Source organism: Amblyomma americanum, chromosome 1 (genome assembly GCF_052857255.1).
Source record: "Amblyomma americanum isolate KBUSLIRL-KWMA chromosome 1, ASM5285725v1, whole genome shotgun sequence".
In the NCBI taxonomy this organism is placed as follows: domain Eukaryota; kingdom Metazoa; phylum Arthropoda; class Arachnida; order Ixodida; family Ixodidae; genus Amblyomma; species Amblyomma americanum.
Genome location: NC_135497.1, coordinates 295,435,369 through 295,458,773, shown reverse-complemented (window position 1 = coordinate 295,458,773; position 23,405 = coordinate 295,435,369). Strand labels below are relative to the sequence as shown.

Here is a 23,405-nt window from a genome sequence, read left to right as displayed (position 1 = left end):
GCTGGCCTGTATTGCTAACTACATTTTAATGACAGAGACACTATTTTCACCTGACTCAGCTTAAAGGGACACTGAGAACAACTATTTTTAGCAAGATCCGATATGTGGGCATTTCAGATTTCTTGTTTGTCCAGCAGCAAGACTAATTTATTGCAGAGAGATTTGGATTCGGAGTTCAGAACGATTTTCCCACCACTCCGATTCAAAGTCTGGACTCTCTGATGATGTCACCTCCAAAAAGTGACGTGAACCATGACGTAAACATGGACTCCGTGATTGTTGACTGCAAGCGGGGCTAGCAGCAGCCGAAATAAAAGCGACCGCCGGCCAGACGTTGAAGGCATCTTTTTCGCTTCGTTGACACCAGTAGCTGCATGGTATGGATCCCGTTCCCGGTAACAAAGTTTTCGCAATAACCTCTGTTAGTTCCGTCCTGCATTTCCCCGAACTTGGCGCCACAGAGTGCACAATGCTTTTGAGGATTTAGGAAACTGGACTAGCTGGATACCAAGAGTATTGGGCACTGACGAGTTGGCAGCAAACGAGCTACCGCCTCGGCCTGCAGAGTGCGGTCGTATGTTACTGCCGAGTCTCTCTCTCGACAGCGTCGCTCGAACCTTGGAACCCTCGTGTTCAGTAGATAGATGGATGTCGTTGCATGTGCCGTCCCTAGTGCCGCTAACCATGCGCTCCGTGGAAATAATCTGAAGGGAGACTTCTTGTGAGCACTGCGCAGGTGCGTTAAGTGGTGGCTGTGATGTGTCTGCACTGTTGATTGACAGGAATACAGTACAACCTCGTTGTACGTTTTTTTTTTTACTTGCGGGGAGAAACGTATTATCCTAACAACCTCATTTTGAGAAATGTAACTGCTGAATTGAGGTAAAAAGACATTTATTGGCAATTTCACTTTACAAAAATGCCGATTGGCATTCCGTGGCGCAAGAGCTGAACAGGTCCTATTCCAGACCTCGCTGAATTCAGTCCGCGTTCGCGCTTGCTTTAGCGCGGAAGGAAATTCGTAACGCGTACGGTCCGTCGATGGCAGTGACGAAAGTAACCAAATTCTCTGCCTTGTAATTTTCGGATGCTTCGCTCCTTTTGCTCCCCAGTACTGTGGAAAAGCCACTGCGGCAGCTAATTCTCGCAGTGCTTCTGCTTTTTAAGCTGCGTTTCCCAGACCCGGCCAATTCATATATAAGTGCATCGCTGTAGTTAGAAGCTTCGCCTCGTTTCCCTTATGCACCGCGAAGAAACCTCAGCATTTCTCTTCATATCGCGACCCTGCAGAAATGGCCATTGCGAATTCTAGCATGCAGTTTTTATTTTTTGATCTTGATGGCGACAATGGTGCTTCGCCTTGTCGCACTAAGGTAGTGCAAAGAAGCCACCACAATCATTGACTTCCGCAAAAAACACGTCATGTGCCCTCTCATTCGGCCCACTTGTATGTTTGCACATGTGCGGTTGGTCAATAAACGTATTATACGACCGAAACGATCTGCCTGCCTCTGGCGCCACCAAGTAAAAGTTTAAGCGTAGTAGCCGGGAAATCGCGTTTCCGGGAAAATATGAACTGGAAAAAATATAGTTTAACTCTAAAGACAATTATAATGTCCATGATTTTGAGCGTACGAACCGGAAATGTATCAACGAGGTTTAACTCTACTGGCAAACTTCGTCCGAGGAGCACTTAGAAAGCGTTTGGGTTAACTGCTGCTCCATACTTGTAAATCATGGCACATCAAAATTGAAACCACACGGACACGAATCGCCAGACCAAAACCACACGGACACGAATCGCCAGACCAAGGATACCGAAACGATCTGCCTGCCTCTGGCGCCACCAAGTAAAAGTTGTCTTTAACTTGCAAAATTCAGGTTGCCTTTTTCAGTCTTCGTTGTGTGATAAAAGTGCACTAGCATTTGGAAATGACACTTTCTTCAATACTCAGACGTGTAACCTTCATGGGCATTTGTGAGCTTCATAGATAGTGTTATTTTGGTGATGTCATCTCACCTGCACTTGTGAAGTTGGCCTGTAGCAACGATACCTATATTTCAGTTCTTGCTTTTTTCTACGTTCCAAGAGGTGTTTTTTCAGCGAGACTGGTCTTTTTTGTGATTAGGAGATGGCATTCTATCAATACAAGACAACTTCAAATTCTCATCTGCATCCCACCAGACTACTTTTCCAGAAAAAAAAACAGCAGATAAGAATAGAATATCGCAGCACGATAAAACTTTATAAAATCGCACTTAGTAACAACGGTACGTGGTCTGCAGCATCTTGCATTGCTCCGCTGACGAATCAACAGTCAAGGAAATCAGCTCTTTAATGTCTCACTATCTCAAAAAAACCACAGGCAGCAAAATTCGTGGCCTTGTAATTTCAGCTTGCGATTTAGCTTCTTTTTATTACTCGAATAACGGACTACTTTTTCATCGAGTACGAATTCCGTTTGACGGCCCTGAAAGTGGGCCCTAATGAAAGAGTTAAAACAGATTAAAATTTTTAATTTTGCTAAATATACATACAAGGACAGCAGTGCAACTTTAAAATAGTTCATTAAGAGAGAAATTACTGTTCCATGTACATAAAGATGAGGTGTGTAATTAAACTCTTTACGCAGGCATCTTTTTGGAACTGCAACATGAAAAATTTACTTATTCTAGTTCATTGCACAGGCAAATATATAGGAAAAATAAGTAGCAAAAAAGTTTTTCAAGAAGAACAACTGAAAAGACTTGAAACATCTACGAATGCATAAAGCAGTCGAGAGGGTACAGGCAAATATATAGGAAAAATAAGTAGCAAAAAGTTTTTCAAACAGAACAACTGAAAAGACTTGAAACACCTACGAATGCATAAAGCAGTCGAGAGGGTACCTATCTGCCAAATCTGTAGTTCAGCTTATCCGCGGTGTCACTGACTTGTTTGTTTGTGAGGCAGCCTGCTCTTCTCTTTCCAGTTTTTTTACGTCATCCGTACGCTGACAGGAAGATTTCCAGATATAGTCACATGTGAGGCAAGCCTTCAATGTGTACACGATAACTTGATCCTATTGTGGTTTAAGATTTCTAGCGTCCTTCCCTGCATGGCAGCAGTGACATACGCATGTACACGACGCGTCCTGGTCACAGAAGGCATGCAAAAAGTACAATATAATCACTGGTTCAACTACTGGGTAGGCTTGCGTAACAGTTGATGTGAATTAAAACGAAGAAAGCAGTGATCATACTGCAGTTTTTTTTTCATGCCTTGCGCAACCTGAGCGCGTTGTGTACATCACGGCAGTCGTTTAGCAGTCTGCATGGCCATTTTTCAGTGTGCTGAGCATCATTCTAAAGTGAGAAAACAGAACTCAGATTTAGCTCTGTACTCTTTCAACACGATTTGTTTTCAGTTGGAACTCTGTTCTAGCAGATTTCTCAAAAATCGAGTTAAGCCTCATTTCTACCCAAAACTGCAGCTTCTGGAAAATGTAATTTGCCACAACACAATGCCAAAAGTACTGCACGGGTACTAGTGGATGGATGCCTTGTACTTGTTATAGAACTGCATTTCTGGCGCTTCTTATGCATGGTGTGACCTGAAGGTACGTTCAAACAGTACATTTTCAAAGCGAGAGGTCTAGACAAAGTAGTGTCCAGTGTTCTTACTAGCAACATTGTATGACCACTACCAATGACATGTTGACCCAAAAGCTGCAACAAAGAAGGAGCCGAAGGAAGAGGAAAGGCTGCGGGCTCTCCATGGATGCTGCATTTCCTGGGGCATTGAATAAAGGTTTAACGAAATAAAAGCAAGCCGTGTGCTGTGCATCCTGTCGTTTCTGATGCAAGAAAAGAAAAACATGCACTAGAGGTCATTTATCATTGTTGGTAACACTAAATTCCTAGCTATGAAACTTGATAGCCTGGTTTGTACCCAAGTTTGAACATGAAATGTTCAAACTTATGTAACACCTCAATAGAGGTCTTTAAGGGTAAAATAAATGATGATGACCTTATTCTTATCCTCCGAATTCTGGGCGGGGGGGGGGGGGGGGCGACCATTTTGCCGGATGTCCAAGGGACAGGGTGGACGCGGGTGGATGAACTGCGACGCGCCGCTGGCGTTGCGCCGAAGGAATCGCTGGAAGGATGGCCTTGTCTCCAGAATACACAGCTACTCCGGTGCAGTGTCACTCTAGGTACCCCTTTGTCGCTCACGAGGACAAACGCGTCACCCCTCTCTTTAAGATGAACTGCGCTCGCTTCTTCGTTTCAGTCTTTTCCTTCCAGGCTTGAAATTCTGTAAAAAGGAAAAAAAAATGTACATATTTATGCAGAAAGACCACACTATGAGTGCATTTGATTTGCTATGTTCCCAATCATTTACATGACATTCTTCAAGACTTAAGGCAGCCAGCTGTAGGCTCTGACCAAAAAGCGGAAGTTAATCACTCTCTACACGACACACAGCTACTAAAACACTGCTCAGACTACTTTGACGACATCATGCCGCCACGGTGGCTCAGTGGTTATGGCGCTTGGATGCTGACCCGAAAGGAAGTAGGTTCAATCCCAGCTGCGGCGGTCGCATTTCATTGGAGCCGAAATTCTAGAGGCCAGTCAACTGTGTGGGACGTCAGTGCACGTCAAAGAACCCCAGGTACAGCGTCCCCCGTAGTGGACCCCTTGACAACGCTGCAACGCGCTGTCGCGCGCCCCGCTCTTAAAAAAGGAGCTGTTCTTTTTAAGTTTTTTTAGCTGTGTTTAGTTCCTCAATTTTTATTTTTTATTTTGCTTTTTATTTTGTTTATTTTTATTTTTACATTTTTCATGATTATACAAAGCAACGGGTATAACGGTGATCTGATAACTAAGATGGAACTGCGCACAACAAACGATGGGCCTCACACAGCGGATTGTGTACAGAGTACACGGCATGAGAGTGCCGTGTGAAAGAACCCAGTGACTGCAAAGGAAGCTGCCATAGCACTGGCTTCCGTAGGCAGAAAAGCATGGTGTATCATCAGTGATTCCAAAGTTGCCATACTAAATTTCAGCAGGAATCGGGTCTCGCCCCTGACGAATGCAATTCTAAGCCGTCACGTAACAGACCGATCTGGACACCTGCAGCACATGCATCCCTACCTGGTAATGAGGCGGCCCACGGGTTCGCCCAAGTCTTTTACTTTCGGGTGGACCCGAGCGAGGTGGTCTTCACCGAGAGGGATCGCATGCTGGAATGCAGAGAAATTACACGGCACTATCTTTTGCAAAGAGCTAAACTTCCTCCAGCGGACAGATCCTTAATCAGATACCAAGCCATCAGCTGCCTCCAGCTACAAACTTGAACATCTCCAAACCCGGCACTATTGAGTCTTATGTAACGAGGGCAATTTTCAGAAAAATGCGCAAACTTCGAACTTAGGGCCACCTTGGACCATATACTATGGGAATGTCTGCATGCCCCCTGGAGGGACGACACATAAAGTCGAAAGACCAATGGGAGACCTTACTACAGAGCTCCGGCCCGGAGACCTAGCTGCAACTCCTCCGAGTGGCCGAAGCCGCCGCCGAGAGTAAATACCCTTCGGCCGAATTCTCCCAGCTAATACTTTTTGTCTGTGCAGCGCGTTATGGATTCCCGTTGTAAAGCGCTAGTTATTAGGGAGAAGGTTCCCTGGGAAGACGCAGTTTCTGCTGTCTGGAGATGCACGAGGCGAATACGAAAGACGGGGAGCCGCACGCCTTCTCCGTCACCGTGATTTACTACACCACTGACAATGCTATGCCGGGAAAAAGAGCTCTTCTAACTCAAAAAGCCTGTTTTTAATATTTGTGTTAAGTTTTAGGTGGAACACCCTGTATAGTGTGCTAACATAGAGGCAGTTAAGAAGAACTTCTTGTTGGGCGAGTTGGTGCATACTGTTGTAAGTACGAATTGCGCACAAAAGACACACACAGGAAAAAGCATGAGGGAGACTGAAAGAGCGCAAACTATCAACTGGTGTTTATTAGATTCAGTGCCGCTTTTATAGGCAGTGTGCACACGTGCCCACGAAGAGGGGAAGGAGAGGAAAAGAAGGCAAATCAACCCTGCGCGATTTGCCTTCTTTTCCTCTCCTTCCCCTCTTCGTGGGCACGTGTGCACACTGCCTATAAAAGCGGCACTGAATCTAATAAACACCAGTTGATAGTTTGCGCTCTTTCAGTCTCCCTCGTGCTTTTTCCTGTGTGTCTTTTGTGCGCAATTCGTACCTACAACATAGAGGCACTGGTCGGGCCGTGCGGGTGCCCGCCGGTCCAACGGGAACCGTGGTGCCCCAGACAGAATTTTCATTATCAGCCCCGAGTCTGTCTGAACATCAGAGTGTATAGTAAAACATGTAGAAATTATACCTTTAAGGCTGTTCAATTCCCAAATTCTAAGCGTTGCTTCCCGGAACGAAGTCTGATTTCAGCTCATTGAGGTTTCAAAGAACTGGCTGCAGCGCAAAAAATGCTTCAGCGAAATTCCACTGTCCAATCAAAGCCGTTTGGCGGCACTAGTGTTGAATTTTTTTCATTCATACGTTGAGGGGTTCAGTAGAGTCCTATCTTTATATTTTCGCTGGAATTGCGGTATAGGAAAGCGGTGCCGCAATGTGGTGGGCAAAGCCAACCATTGCAGTTTTACTATGGAAATAAAACAGCAGCTTTTAACCACCTTGGTCTGAATCATCTCTGGCTCCGCCTTGTACAAGGTGCTACAAAAGGAAAAGTTGAGCTGCTCTCCAAATAACGGGAACATCTCTTGGTTTAATTCTGTCGGTGAGACGTGTGACTACCTAATCGCGCGCCTATTTTATGAACCAAATTTCTTGCAGGCATGGTAGGGAATTGACACTGCGTTTGGGTAATGCGTAGACGTGCAAGCAAAAAATTACGGGTGGTTTAGCTTGGGGTTAACCACGAATTATCGTGCGCTAGCACCATTAGTCGTGATTTTTGCATGGTGGACCTTGATTTTGTATGCTTTTGTTTGACCTGATTGCTTACTTCGGTTGATATATCATATGATGTAAGTTTGCGTGCTAATGAATCATTTTAGACTTTTACTGCGGTAGATTTGGTCAATTCTCTACATTCACAAATCCATGGGAATCGTTCAGTCCAGACTCAAGGAGTTAGTGACGTAACCGTGCATTATTCCGTCCAAATGCTGTATTTTAGTGACCCGTTTGATCTTCAAGTAACCTGAATATTTTTTTTTATTTTAAGAGACAGCATAAGAGCCTTACTGCCACGGAAAGCCGGCATCGAACTGCAGGGTAAGACACTAGTGAATAAAAACTTGATAGCTGGGGGAGCGGGATCCTAACCAGCGGCGGCGCTAAAATCAGTTCCGCTGGCCGCTGCTTCAGACCCCTACGCCACTGCCACATCTTTTCATGGTGTTTATTACGTCGAAAATATATTTTATTTAAAAGAAATAAATATTTACAAAGCTTTTACGAAAACCCACGAAACATATCGCAAAAAGACAGAGCGACAGAACACTATAGACGAAAGGTAAGGCTGAGCACATCACCGAGAGGGAGTGCCACTGCGATTTAAAGTCGGACGGTTTATGCATTTCCCTCAGATGGACAATCAGTTGGGAGAAATCTTAACATCCTGCCTGTATGAACTGCTAAGTAGAAAGTGTGCGTGTTCTGGGCCTTCCACTTTATACATCCGGGACTGGGGCTTCATGGCTAAACGCGACACGTAAATCGCCTCCCGCTACTCTCGGTCAGATTGGACGCATAGCTACACGCATTGGCGGAACACGTTCTGATACTGCTCGTCAGCTTGTGCGCTCTATTCTCCAGCTGCGAATAGTGTACCAGGCCCAATTTCATCGCCTCATCCGTCGACAGCGAGGTTCCCTTGAAACAATCAATCGGGAGGCTATGCGCTCCATAACTTATCTCCCTCGTATTACACCGATACCCATTCTGCAAGACTACGCTCAGTTTAATACAACGTACATTTAGCGGAACCATCGACCAGCGTGAGGCGAGCAGAGCGCACAAGATGTCGCTTCAGCTTCATCGTTTACAGACTCTTCCTCGTTGGTCATACTGTCAACTCATAGACAATCACCTGTCTGCTTCGGCGCCGATATCAGCCGCGCATCTACCTCCGGGGTGCATAATATACACCGATGCATCACATATAGCGCTGCTGGGAGTTACCGCAGCTTTACAGTCCCTCCCATCCTCATCTGAACTCCCGCGCTACATATAGAGCGGATACTTGCGCTCCCCTTGCCTTGGAGCTTCAAGCGATACACAGTGCAATGGCTTCCCTTCCGCTCGTACCCACTTTCGATATTGTTCACATTTACACTGACTCCCTTGCCCGCGTCTAGCAGCTCAAAGCTGTCCGGCACACATTCCAAATTAAGCAATTCATTCACCAACTGTGCAAAAATACTCCTGTCCTGTGCGTATACACTGGACTCGCGGCCATGCTCACAATGCGCAAAATATTCATGCGGATACATACACACACCTTGGCACATCGGACATCCCGGCACTTTCCCCTCTTCCCCCAGATCCGTTCCTGTCCCATGTTTCCGAGAAACAAGCTTTGCGTCAGTGAACACGTGCTCTATTTCCTCCGTGTTCGTACCCTCTCCCCCATAGTCTCACTCGGGAGGAGGAGGAGGAGGAGGTATCCATGCGCCGGATTCGGGAAGGAGCGGCTCTGACTCCCTCTGTGCGTCATCGGTGGCGTGACAAACGCTTAGAACTAACTTACAACTGTCCCCATTGTGGTGCTGCGCCTGAACTGTGTGACGCAAAACGCTCCCTCTCGACTTGCCCGGTTACAGCCTCCGTGATACGACGCTTACTAATGAAGGCAGGCCTGCGATGGGACGGTTGGGGGCACGTGCCCCCAACCGTCCTTTTTCCCACTGGTGGGTGGGCTGCGGCGGCTCACGCCGAGCAGTAGGCTCTCTTCCGCTTGGCGGCAAAGTGCATACAGCGCCTTTATTTTACCTGTAATGAAGTATTTCTCTCCCTCTCAGTTTTACAGAGAACACGCCGGCGCCGCAAACTAAAGTGTGGCCGCAGTCTTAATTAATATCGCAGGTGTGCATACAGCCTTTGTCGAAAATATGCAGGCTGAGGGGCTTGCTTCTGGGTCGTGTAGTGGGGCTCTCTAGCATCACTGTGAACCCAGATCTTCAGAGGGATGAAGACGAGAGTTCCTCTCGCCTACGAGAGATCTGAAACGCTGACAATTCAAAATGAGCCACGCTGCAATGTCCAGATGCAAAGCATTCGGGCTATCTTTGACGTTTCTGTTATATCCCTAAACATTGATTGGACATTCAAAATAAAAAAATTCTAAAGCAGCGTTCTAAATGTCAATATAATGTGCAGATCACGAGCGTAAAATAACAGTGTACAGGTATATTTCAAGCAGGAGTCCCGCAGGCGGTGACGGTGGGGATGGCAGTAAAGAAAGATGTAAATTGAGGTGTTTACTACAGAAGCGACACATGGACTACGAGAGGCGCCGTAGAGGAGTGCCCCGGATTAATTTAGGCCACTTGGGGTTCTTCAACACGCACTGACATCGGACGTCTTTGCATTTCGCCTCCATCGGAATACGGCCGTTTTCCACTCAGAGAAACGTGCAGAAAGTATCGAGGACTGCCTTCTACATACTATGACCTACCGCGAATTGCGGCGACGCGCACCAGTTGCGAGCGTGCATTCTTATGCGTCCTGAAACTTTCTGCTCGTTTTAATCGAGGGACGAAAGCTTGGAATGAGCTTCGTTAATTTCATTACCTGAAATCAGTGAACAAAAAGAAAAGTGCTAGAAAATTTGCGTCCCTGTTATATACTTTCCCTTCCCCGCAGGTAGTATGTATTTCTTGTTATTTGATTCATGAGTGTTCTGTCTTATTCTCAGTGCATTTGTTCGTCGGTCGGGTCGACATCACTTGGTGGTATTCCTTGAATAAACGAAGGGTCATTCAAAAAGCGCAGATAAACGTTTATTACATTATTGAAAAAAAAGATGCTGTGACTAGTGAAATGTAGCACATATAACACCAGCATGAAAAAATAAAATGATTTCATGAGGTGGATAGCAAATGAAAGCATGCTTCATGGAAAGAATGGCGTGACCTTCGCCTCTATCGTAAAAAAACCAGAACGCAAGGAAGCCAGGAGACAGAACCGCTGCCGTGCAAGACGTGGTCAGCGCAGTGAAGGAAGAAATGGGGAGGTTGAAACAAGGCCTAAGGGGTCTCAGAGAGGAAAACAACTAGCTGAGAATCGAGTTGAAGACCTTGCAAGAAGCTGCAGAAAGAAAAGAGAAACCACCCACTGCTCAAGTGTCTTTGACCCCCAGGGAGGATGGCATGGTGGTGGAACAAGCCAGGCCGCCAAAGAGAAAGGCAACGAAAGAGGAGGGAGAAGCTGTATACGTAGCCATAGATGATCAAGAAAGGTTTATAGAAAAGGATCACAGAACTGTTCTCTAAGATGGAGCAGAAGTTCGCAAAGATCATGGACTTCAGGCTAACAAAACACACGGCCAAACTCCAAGCTTTCGAGGAGTATATCATAGCAAGGCTACGACCCTCTGTAGATAATCATGGACAGGAGCAATAACGAATCCCTGATATGGCAGTAGAACTGTAGAAGCTTTGAAAATAAGAAGGCAAGAAATAGTACAATTCATGAGAACCAGAAATCAGGCACCGATGGCAATAGCTCTGCAAGAAACAAGTGGACCTGCAAAACTCTCCGGGTACAAGACCTTCGATGACGGTCTGGGAAGGAAAAGCAGAGTAGCCATACTGGTCAAAAGTAATACAGCGGCAATACAGCATGAGGTTAAAAACAAGGAAGCAGTCGCAGTTCAGGTCGAGTGCATCACCGGAAAGAAGAGCAGAGGGAGCGTCTTGATGCTAAACATATACAGCAGGCCTCAGCAAACAAAGACAAGATTTGTTACTTGCTTAAACAGAGCCATGAGAAAAGCAAACGGGAAACCTTTAACTGTCATAGGAGATTTCAACGCCAGCCACACCAGCTGCGGGTATGAAAAGATTGATGCCAAAGGAAAAATGTTAAATGACGACAAAGAAGAACTGGAATTAAAGTTGTTCAACCCAGAAGGCATTAAAACAAGAAAAGGAGAAAGTAATCAGGCGGACACTACCCTTGATCTAACCCTATCCCACTCGGCGGAAGATGCCAAATTGAGATGCACTAGGGAAGACTTCGGGAGTGACCATTATACCATATAACTAAAGTTAAACAGGAAGATCAGCGCAGTAACTGTCTAGGCAATTTGCCTATTTGTACCCACACAAGAGCAGCCATATATGCTGAATAATTAACTACTACCTTATATACTTACTGTTACTCCCAGCCCCTACTGCTCACTGGAAATGGAGTCATTTCATTTACCCTTTATTTCAAAGTTAAGCAAAAACAAGAAAACGCATAAAATACCCCTAGATGTCACTGCACGCAAAAAAGAAAAAAGGGTTCGACCGGTCTGCTCTGTTGATGAAAACCTGAAACAAAACGTGCAAGCATAGAGTTATGCCACTGATTCAAATTGCCAGCTTGCGTGCTGAAAACACAGCTTCCCGCGCCGGGAACATCGCCAGCTAAAGCGGTAACAAAATATTAGGGCGAACACACGAATAACATCAGGCATGCATACGAAGGCTGCGCACAACTACATCGAAAGACATTCTCCTGATATGTACATGGTCAAATTAGCCCGGGGCCAGTTTTTGCAAGTTTAAATACTCGCGGATTTTGTGCATTCATTGCCAAGAATAATTGGAGGGAACACAAGATCCGCCTTAAAGGGGCCATGATATGGTCACTCTGCATATTGCAGTTCTGTGCTTCAGTAACTAATACAAGAGCTTATGATTCAAATTTCGAAATTTGGCTGCCCTGGACGCGCTCTATATTCGAAAAAATGCAACTGAGAACGGGAAACTCCTCCCATCGGCAGCGACAGCCATATTGAATGCTATCGTGACGTCACCAGGGCGCACACGGAGTAACGTCGTCTGCTCTCGTTGCCGCTATGTGCGCAGCGAGGTCTCTTGTCCCCTGTACTTCCGCGGGCGACCGAAGTAGCAGTCGTTCGCGATATATGAGTGACTGGTGCCGCAAAAGCGTTACTAATAGTTACACAGTTATTCATCGGTATATGTATAGGGTCCGGTTACACTAGGCCGGTGGGACGGCGATCGGCTGTCGGTTGGCTGGTCGGCATGCAAATGCCATCGCTGACGCATAATGGTCTGTCAAGCTAGACCGACGACGACGCCAGCACGACCAACGACCCCGTATCGCAGTAGTGTAAAGAGGGAACTTAGTGGGAACTGGCAGAGTGTGGTAGGGGACTAGCTGGTATGACATTCCATAAACTTAAGACCTTTAACACTCATTGGACCTGATCATGCTAGCCACGGCGACACACGCGATGTGCGCGCACCAGCGAAGATGTGCTTTCATTCGGTGCCTGCGCATAGAACCTATCGGCGAGGCGATTGAGCGATACGAGCAGAAAACGCCGCACGACGGTGCCGCTCGTCGCTCGCCGCCACGGAGGAAGACTATATAGGAGTGTAAACTCCGCTCTCTGCGGCGACCAGAAAAGGTCACAAGCCAGCGGCGCCACTATCATGCTGGCGGCGCCTGGCGGCCTGGAAAGAAACTACTGCCGTATCGGTTGCCAAGGCAACCGGTCGAGCTTGTTGCTCCCGTTCGGCCGCGCGCGCTTGACTTCTATTGAGGACACTCTCACGCGCTTCTTAACCGCTGGTAGCCCGAAGAGCAACTGGTGCTACGCTTCAACCATTTAAGCAGAGTAAAAAATAAAACGCGTTCTTTTCCATGACCACTATAAGATGATCTGTAGCTTCTGGTTGTACGCAGGACTGTTTGACACCCGCGCGATGACTTTGATTGGATGGGTATAAGCGCTGCTGGCATTCGTCGAAGGCAAACATGCCTTCACGTTCATCGAGTATGTGACCACGCTAAGTTTCATCTGCTGGAGGGGAACGCGGGCGTCGTACAGCGCAGCGTTTATACACGTCAGCCGACAAGGCAACAAGCGGCTACAACTTCTCACCTTACTCACCTTCTCCCTGCAATACTTGAAACCGCTTTTGCAATTTCGAACAAAACACCTGCGTCCCATCTTTTAGTCTAGCAAATTCTGAAGGAGGCCGCACTGCGCGTAGCAGCGCTGTTAGTATTACGGCCCTCGAACAGACACCGTCAACAACTGTTGCTGTTTGACTTAAGGGCGCACAAGTACAACCTCACGGCGTGCCCGCTGAAGCAAACACCCGTGTCGTCTGCTTGTCGTCTGCTTTGAGCGCGCGCCGCCGGAGCCGCCTGCCCTAGAGTGCCTCGATCGATGCCAGCCCCGGGTGGAGACAACTGAAGCGAAGCCGCCATATTGAATCACAACTGGCCTCTCCCATGTACCGCGAAATGCTCGACTGGTAGCCCAGTGTAGCTTTCGCTGCAAAAGGCCGTTCAAGTTAAAGCACTGAAGCGCGCCGAGAGCATGAACGGCGCCGTTACAAACGATAGCGCCGCTGATCCCGTGTGATTCAATATGGCGGCGTCGCTTAAGTTGTCTTCACCCGGGGCTGGCATCGAAGTACCCTAGCCTGCCCTAGTCACTGGAACGTTCCAGTGACTTAAAGGGACACTGGGGAGAAATTGAAGTTGGCTTGTATCGATAGAAAACCAGCTCCTGATCACAAAACCGCCGCTCTTACTGAAAACAAAGCTCTTGTAAGGTAGAAAATAGCAAGAACCAAAATACAGGTATCGCCACCACAGGCCAATCTCGCAAGTTCAAGCGTGGTGACGCCATAGGACAAGAGACGACACCTTGGAGGAATTTTCCATCCTACTTGGTTTCGCGAATCTCTGAGGCCGACAAAGGTAGGTTGCGCAGATCAATATTGAAGTAAGTTTTGTTTTAAAATCAATAGTGCACTTTTATAACACAAGGAAGGCAGGCAAAAGACAACCTGAATGTTGGAAGCAAAGAAAACGGATGTTGTTCCGGAGCCCTCCACTACGGACGGCACCTCTACTTCCTTTCTTCTTTCACTCCCTCCTTTATCCCTTCCCTTACGGCGCGGTTCAGGTGTCCAACGATATATGAGACAGATACTGGGCCATTTCATTTCCCCCAAAACCAATTATTATTATTATTAAACGGATGCTTGGCGGCGCCACAGGCGGCCAGGAGAGAGTCGATTTTTTTATGGCGGTTCGCGTCTATGAGCTTTGCGTGCCCCGTGGTTTTGTTTTTTACGCGCTTCGATTTACAAGCGCCGAAGAGCAGAGGAACTCCAAGTGCCGCTTCAAGTGCTAGTTAACCTTTGAAGGAGCCTGTTAAGGCTAGTCAGATGATTGCCACGGTCGATGAAAAGCTATGATGGCAAGATGGTAGGTGATCGTACAAGGCAGCACTTGTGTATTCGCACGCTTGTCCGGCGAAACATTCCCGGCTGTGCCAGTCAACTTAAAACTACTTAACGGAAATCGTTTATTAGGGACGGGAGACAAGGTACAAGGCAGTACAGAAAAATTGCTGATGGCCTAGCTCTGTTAGCGAAAGCGCGGAGATTTCTGCATCAGAAGAGTGCATTCACTAGATTCGCCTTTATTGACGGCTGTAACTTGAGCCGTCGTAGCGGAGCGGAAGCGTTTCCGCCTCAAACGCCGAAGGCCCTGGTTCGATTCCAAACCTCGGCACCGGACTTCTTTTATTTAGTGAGTGGGCGGGAGGTTTCAGTGGCTCCCATAGATGCCGCCGCTGAATACGTTGGTTAATGGTTAAGCGCAGGCTCTGTTAAGGCGCGTTTATGCTGCGGCGAGGCGCGCGCGCCCTGCACGGCGAAGTCGCGTCGGTCAAAGCGAGACCCTCTATACTCCAACTGCGCTTGACCGCCGACGCGTTCGGCGGCTTCGGCGCACTCTGACCGCATTGGCGGGGAGATTGGAGCATGTATCTACTTCGCGCCGAGTGCGCCAGTCGCCGCCGGCCCGGCCAGACTGATTTGGCTCCGCGGCGAGGTGCGCGTTATATTCAATAGCTGCGGCAGTTCGGCGGAGCTGTTCATTTCGAGCTCGGCTATTTTAATCCATTCACAGTACATATCTGAAGGTACATGCAAGTTGGCGAGAGAGCCAGATCCAGTGGACCCGTTGGATCTAGCGGAAGCCGTTGAAGCGTCGTGCGCCGGCTTTGGTTTCAAGCCGCCGACTTTAAACGCGACCGCCCTCGAGCACCCATTTGTTTCTTGTGGCAAAAAATAACTTGGCCCATGCAACCGCGGGAGACCTCGACGCTGCCTGCTGCGCCCTGCAACCGCTCCGTTCAAGGAATCACAATCCGTTGGCCCCAAAGCCCCGGCCAGCCTCCTATGCGCGCAACGCACCCCTCGCGACTCCCCGCACTGGGGTTATGATATTTAGTTTGCAACGGATGCTCTCTGAGGAAGGGGGAAACCACCCGCCGGCGCCTAACCTAATCGTGCTCCCTCAAAAGCATCGCACGCTCTGTGGGGCTGGGGTCGCTGAAATGCAGGCCAGAGTTTTGTCGAGAACTACGTCGTCGGGTTCGGGAACGGGATCCATCGTAACGCTGGCAAGACGCCGGTGCAAACGTAAACGAAGCGACGGTGGCGACCCCCGATAGATGCCTTCAACGTGCGGCGGCGGTAGCTTTCATTTCGTCCAGAAATCACGGAGTCTCCGTTTACGTCACGTTTCACGTAGCTCTCCGTTTACGTCACGTTTCACGTAGCTCCGTTCTGTGTCGTCATAACAGTTCTCCGTGTCGTCATAAGAGTTCTCGAGTTTGAATTGGAGCGGCGGGAAAAAATTTTTCAACTTCGAATCCAAATTTCTTTGAAATAAATGCACCCGCCGCGGTGGCTCAGTGGTTAGGGCACTCGACTACTGATCCGGAGTTCCCGGGTTCGAACCCGACCGCGGCGGCTGCGTTTTTATGGAGGAAAAACGCTAAGGCGCCCGTGTGCTGTGCGATGTCAGTGCACGTTAAAGATCCCCAGGTGGTCGAAATTATTCCGGAGCCCTCCACTACGGCACCTCCTTCTTCCCTTCTTCTTTCACTCCCTCCCTTGTCCCTTCCCTTACGGCGCGGTTCAGGTGTCCAACGATATATGAGACAGATACTGCGCCATTTCCTTTCCCCAAAAAACCAATTATTATTATTATTATTGAAATAAATGCATCTTTCTCTCCCGGACAAGCGTCAACAAAGCCATGAAATGCCGAACTATCAGATATTGCTAATAAAAAAATTTTGATAGGGTTCTCCTCAGTGTCCCTTTAAGCCTGCCCGGGCGCTGCATTTTTTTTTTTTTTTTCGCTGCGGCTTCTACGAGGCGCCGCCACTGCATACGGCCCCGTCGGCGCATACAGTTGTGACCTTACCTGCTGGTAGCCTGCGCTCGCTCGCGTTGACGGGAGTTTCACCTCCTATGTAATAGTCCTGCTCCGTGGGCCCGGGGAACGACGGGGGCGTCACGGAATAGCGACGAGTGATGTGTGTGACGGATGCGGTGCAGTGGAAACACTGAAGCACCTGCTCCTTCACTGTGCCGCTTTCGCCGATGCTCGTCGCGATATGCTTGCGGCCTATAGGGCGCTGGGCATACTACCATACTGCCTCAAGACGCTATTGTGGCCGCAGGGCAGTGCGCGCACCCGTGAGCGAACCTCTGTGCATTCCTCAAACAGACGGGCTTGACGTCCCGTCTGTTCTCCGCCAGGTAATTACACGCAATGATCGAACGCTCCGCGAGTTCTACGTGGGACGATTAACAACTGGACGCCCTACTCCAGTTGTAGTCAACATAATGCTGTGCACGTGTGTTTCTATTGCTCCATCATTAACTAATCACGCGCACAACCTGGACACATTTATGATGTAAATAGTTTGTGTATATTAATTACCTCCCCCCTACACTCTCCTCCTGTCCCCTCACCTCTTTCATTTCATTTCTCCATTCTGCCTGCTATCCTTTATTTCCGCTGCCCCAGCTCAGGTGCTTCACTATCGATGGCAGATACTGGAGCAGCAATAAGCAATGGTGAAGGAATACTAATAGCCAATGGGGACAGGGGTCCAGTGAATATCTGGCTGGCTTCTCCTAGCAGCCCTCGAGCCTCCTGGCAAAGGTCGCTTTGGTTGGCTACCTTGAACAGCTCGAAAAACAAACAGAATTCATACCATTAGTTTAGAATATTATCTGACGTTCCTCGAGGAATTTCGTGGATTCTCTGTTATCAATTTGCAGAATTGTAGACTTTCCGCCACCGAAAGTTAGGGGCCTTAAGTGGGGATGCGGGCTTTGTATATGAAATCTGTTTTTTCACGCAGAGCAATGAAATTCAGTACACTTATTGGAAAGTTCACAAAGTACAAAATTTCACGGAAATACCATAACTAGCTTCGACATTATAAATTTTTTGAATTTCATTGCTATACCAAGCTTGCAGAAAAGCCTGGCATGACAATATATGGTAGGACATACGGTCACTCTTAAGCTTTACCAGAAGGAATGGTTGATGCAGAAACACTCTCCAAATATTTTTAGCCCCCCCCGATATTTCCGAACACAGAATGTTATATACACGCTTGCATAGTGCACTCATTATCATCATGTCGAATTAGTGACGGATTAAAAAAGAAAAATTCAAAAATATAGGACAGCCACTTCGCAGCAGTATAAAGAATTTATCTAGAAACACAATGCAGCAAACTGCACAAAAACACCTGCAGCCATTGTTGTGCCACGCTTTCTGCAAGCAGGGCAGTCAGGTAAAAAATCAGCTATAGAGAACCGGCATTTTCAGAGATTTTTTTTTTTGGTACCTACGGTCATAAAAAAATCTATTACATAAAAAAATCTATTAGTTACTTCTGTGCTTCCAAGCTTTAGGGTGAGTGTGTGTGTGAAAAACTATTTCAGGGAGGAAGCTTGAGGTAGCCGGAGCATCCTCTCGCAATCTCTAGGTGGGCTCCTCATTACAGGAGCCCATTGGCGACCGCCGCGACTCGGGCTCGGTGGACCAGGGCCTTCTGGCTTGCTAGGTCCGAGCAGCCGAGCAGGGCTGCCTCCCAGTCCTCCCGGGTGGGGTTGGGTTTGGGGGCGAGGTTCGGGGTTGACTAGCATGCCCACACCATGTGAAAGATGTCCGAAGACTTCTCCGCACAGTGTGGGCATTCTCCTGTACAGGCAGGATCAGCGTTTTAAAACTGCCGGGCACAGCAGTGTTTTGGTGTAAAGGCGGAGGAGTGTGCGTTCGGGATCCGTATCCAAAGGGTCTGAAGGCGTTGCCCGGAGAGTGAGCGCGCGGGCGGCGGCGTCTGCAGTTTCATTGCCTTCGAGGCCCACTAAAATTTTTTAGCGGTTTTAACATTCATGAGCCATCACAACTTCCGCATGTAGTTGATTTGAGAATACATGAGTTAGAACATAGTAGGAACTGTTGCCTTATTCTTGTAGCTGTTAATGAGCAACCACAGAAGGTTTCCATTAACTACATCATAGTAAATGAAAAAAAATTGTGCAACCATGTGAAACCAGGAGTACATTATTCGTGTTTTACAATGGTTACTAGCCATATCCCAGATGTCTCATCTGTATGGCACATTCCAAGTTAGGCCAATTCCATTTAGGAGACAACTGTGCCATGGCCAGAGCAAGCCAGTGATTCCTTTTCTAAATATATGCTCACAGGTAAAACTGAGGACAGAATGCAAGCACTTCAACCATGTTTTATTTCAATTTGAAGAATTCTCTACAACACTCATAACAAGGAGACTTTACACATCCATAAAAAAGGGTTAGAAAAATTGAAATTTGGAACCCTTGTTGTATGGTGTGATTTGCATGAAAAATGGAACACCCACATCTAATCAATCATAGCAAAGACAACAGCTTCACATGACGCATTCTTCATCCTGCACACTCATTATGCAATACTGGATGCGGTGAAAAAAAATAAAAAATTTAGTCATGCTTGATGGGTAAAGCCTGTTCATGACACGTCAGTTTTCAGCTTCTATATACATTGATGCAATGTACAGAATAGCTTATTCTACAATACGGGGCAAGAAAAACGATCTACACCATGCATAAAACACTGAATCACAAAAAAGAATTTGTTGACCTCTACTCATTAAAAAACAAACAATTGGAAACAATTCCAAAAGTGGCAGGCCGCAAGATAGGGCCAGGAGGTAACCACCAATTCATGATGGGTCTTCCCAAGTGTACCCTGATCAGGACTGCTCAGAAAATACATGAATCTTAAATATAACAGACCATGGCCAACAACTACAACAAAGAAATGAATCAATTATGGTACAGCAAGTGGCCAGAACAGAAATCACTTCATTTGTAATGACATCCCCAAGCGAAGATGCAAGGATGCTTTCGCAGCTAGACCAAGAAAAAGCAAATGAAAGCATTTCCTCTCAAACCTTGATCTTGGGTCATCCAGCTTTGGTGGTATTCACACATGAACAAATGAAATGCTACACCTAACCAGCACATGACTGCACATCACAAATACTCAGGTTTGGACCATAATTTTGCCTTATATGTGTACAAATGGACTTGTGCCTAGCCATCTCCTTTTCACTACGTATCCACACTATGTATTCAAGGGCACAACCATGACAAGACAATCCACCCAACCACATGTCATGCACGCATGAGCAAGCAGCACCAAAAAGAATGAACTGTGCCAGCAATGCTCCACCACTTAAGCAGATCATGTGGTTATGAAAATGTTACATCTTTGCCCAAGAGCAATGCACCGTGAAATGGCATGGAATGACGTGAAACTGCGAGTAGGCACACATTACTGAAACATTCCCTCATTGCTCCAGCCGCAATAAGTGACGATACATGCAAGCTGTTGTACCAATCTGACAGGAAGCCTTAACTGAATGTGGCTGCATAAAGCATGCATGGATACTTGTTCCACACTGCAGCAGCCCTTGCCTGGACCATGTGCAAAGATTGAGTAGTGTCTTGCTGCACACACCAATGTATACCACGCAGGCACGAAAAATTGCTTCCAGCCTTGTTTCACATTCTTGTTTCCAAGAGGCGGTGCCCTCTCACAGTCTGTGTGCAGCATTCCTTTTGAGCTCTGTGCGTTCAAATGGCAGTTGTGTGACGCAAGAAGAGCAAATGCCATTCCTCTTGTGCAGTTCTCAAATAAAAGGGGGGGGGGGGGGGGGGGGGGGAAGCAAGAAACCTGGAAGTGGACGGTGTCGGGAGATGCACCACACCACAGGCGCGTAATAAGCGGCGGCCTTACTTGTCCTTAGCAGGCCTTGTGCGTTCTTTACAACAGAGGTCAGCAGAATCAGGTTGATAGCAAGATCATAACTACTCCATAGTTTTGTCATCAGACCAAGTTGCTTCCTTTGCCCCAAAGCAAGTCCAAAGTTGAGATGTCAGAGGCATCACACTAGTTTGCCTCAAACCAGATTGCTAGCACCATTACTGGAAATGGCCATTTCTTGGTCAGTAGGTCCAACAGTTAGCAAATTTTACTTCACGTGTGCCAACACTGCATAAATGCAAGTTACCTGCAGGTAACTGAACTCATCGGTACTTAGATGGGAAATGTGTTGGCGCACCAATGAGAAAGTCGCAGTAGAACTACAGTCTGACATTATTATCCTTAGTTGGCTTCTTGCTGCTCCTTTATAACCGTGCTGTTGTGCCTTATAACACTAAATCCAAAGCAGAATTATGTCTTTTCTTTCCAGTGTCTTGTGCAAGTTATAGGAGTTGCTGCCTCTCACAACGGTAATGACTTATCATTCAAAAAGCTGCAAAACTCAATTTCACTAGGGAATGCATTTTTTATACAAAAGAAGGAGCTTGTATTTGTGAAAAGCAGGAGACCTCAGGAACCAGAAGGACAGTGAATGAAACATGACCACGATGACACCGATGACTGCAGGATTCCCTCTCCCATTTAATTGTTTTTATACATCCTAGAAATGTTGCGTAGCCTTAACATGGCCTTTTTGAGACAGGCACTGCAGTGTTCTGCAGAGGTCGAAGAGCGAAAGGAATGATAGAGAGTCACTCGTGTCCTTGATTTGAGTTGCTGCTGCTGCTAACCCAGCTGTCCCAGGACCGCAGTTAGCACGGGGAAAGCACCACCCTTCCTTGCAAAATGGTGTGCACCAGGATGAAACAACACAGGGAGGAAGGGGGCCAACTGGCACACGGCACTAGACAGTCTGTTGCGCCAGCAGTGATCACAGCAAAATGAGTCCAGTGAGAAGCAGCATGTGTAGCACCTCAACCATAGGACTCGAGCAAGTCTACACTGAATGAAGAACCAGGGAGGGGCAGACGATAACGATGGGAGAGGGCTGGATCCTGTCGTTGCTACCTGCGCAGCAGCAGGCCATTGCTCATAAGCAGTAGCTCGAGCTGGGCCACCAGGGGCAGATGGTCAGAGGGCACATGGGGGTGTGGGCAGCCCACCACCTTGTTCTCTTCCATCCAGTGAATGTCCAGGGGCCCCAGCACCCCAAGCACCCCAAGATGCTGCCTTGTGAAGAAGATGTAGTCGATGACACCCTTGAAGTCAAACCTGCACACACAAGTACGAGAGTATTAAGTCACTTCCCACTGCTGCACATGATCCATCAGACCCTGAACGCTAGACCTGCATGGTACATATACTGCCATGCCAATATGCATTACCAGAACAAACTTCCAAAGCCCACTTCAGAGGTATGCACTCAAAGCTTGTCAGCCAGGCCACAGCACAAGGATATTTACACGCTAAAGGTGCAGCAGGTCTAAAAAATTGTGCCTACTGCAATGAACACAACTTCACTGACTAGTGTGGTTTCAAATATTTACACTCTGAAGATAATGAAAACCTGAATCAAGTGATGCACATATAGTTATGCACATGCAAGAATCCAGTTCCATACCAGAAACAATGGGGGGGGGGAAACATCAAGTGCATGTGTCCAGGAAGGGTACAGTTGTCTACTTTGAGTGACTTTGCCTTTCAAGACTAAACTCGCTTCATAAATTTTCCGCAGCATGTTTTCTTATGGCATTTGAAAATGTGACGGCACTTGCCAACAGAAGTTTTGGAGTGCGAAGTTATATCCCAGCGGTCTCCGGTGCTTGCTTTTTTTTTCCTTCTGTGCCGCATGTCACATGACTGGTTTTTGGGGGTTTAACGTCCCAAAGCGACTCAGGCTATGAGGTATGCTGTAGTGAAGGGCTCAGGAAATTTCAACCACATGGGGTTCTTAAACGTGCACTGACATCGCAGAGTACACGAGCCTTTAGCATTTCACCTCCATCGAAATGCGACCGCTGCGGCCGGGACCAAACCCACGTCTTTGGGGTCAGCAGCAATAACCACTGAGCCACTGCGGTGGCTCTCAAGCCACATGAGGTCAAAACAATAGTGAATGTCTAAAGAAAATCTGTTAGCAAGATTCACAGGTCACCGCAACAACTCACAGTGAACCATTTCCAAAAGACTGACCGTTTCTGAGCATTCTTCCATACCTTCATGGATAATCCATGAAATGTTCAAACAACACTAGCCGGCTGTGAATGCAGCCATCCTTGCTCCATGTTCTAACTTGTGCAAAAGAACCAAATATTGCATCATTCCAAAAAATAATGGGCCTCGAAAATGGCCGTCTGGCTGGAAGAGTGCACAAGTACAACCTCTGAGGTTTCAACCATTAGGTTTCGACATGTGACACTGCATCATACCTTTTATATAATGTGAAGTGCTGACGGTTTTGGGTGGCCACCAAGCCCCGAGTCTAGCCCCTCTTCACCTGCCTTTCACTTTCTCGAAACACATCCAGACGATCGTAAGGAAAATTATGAACGGCTCAGAACCGTGCCATAAAAGTTCATAGAAACGTACTAAGCCACAAGAAAATTCAACATGACGGCTCCTGCATCACGAGATCAGTGCCAAATGCATGCTGTTCAGTTGGAAGAAGCAAACCAACCACCCCAACTTTTTGCTCTCCAAACTTTTGGACTTGCTCCTTTTGAAAAATTGGTGGGAAACATGATTAGTCCTGTAGGAAAGCTGGTGGCTCTTCATAAAAGGAAAGTCCAAATATTCGAAGTCCGAAAACTTGTAACAGCTGCTGCTGTACCCGTAGTCGCGCTGGCTTTGGACAATAACGAGCCTCTGCTACCGATTATGGTTAGACTATGTGTATTACCCAGTAAGTTTCTATGGGGAAAATGACTCCCAAAAAATTTGGGGACAATTTTCAAGAGA

The 23,405-nt window shown here is 47.2% G+C and overlaps 1 protein-coding gene across 4 annotated transcripts in view; it reads right to left on the bottom strand.

Moving 5' to 3' along the window:
• Positions 1 to 18,848: 18,848 nt before the first annotated feature.
• The window catches only part of twin (CCR4-NOT transcription complex subunit 6-like twin), a 137,511-nt gene continuing 132,954 nt past the window's right edge, over positions 18,849 to 23,405 (bottom strand). For all 4 annotated transcript variants that reach the window (XM_077649558.1, XM_077649559.1, XM_077649557.1 and 1 more), the window contains one exon: positions 18,849 to 21,719. In XM_077649558.1, coding sequence (XP_077505684.1) covers positions 21,512 to 21,719 — 208 coding nt within the window. In that variant the 3' untranslated portion in view covers positions 18,849 to 21,511. The remainder of the gene's footprint in view (positions 21,720 to 23,405) is intronic.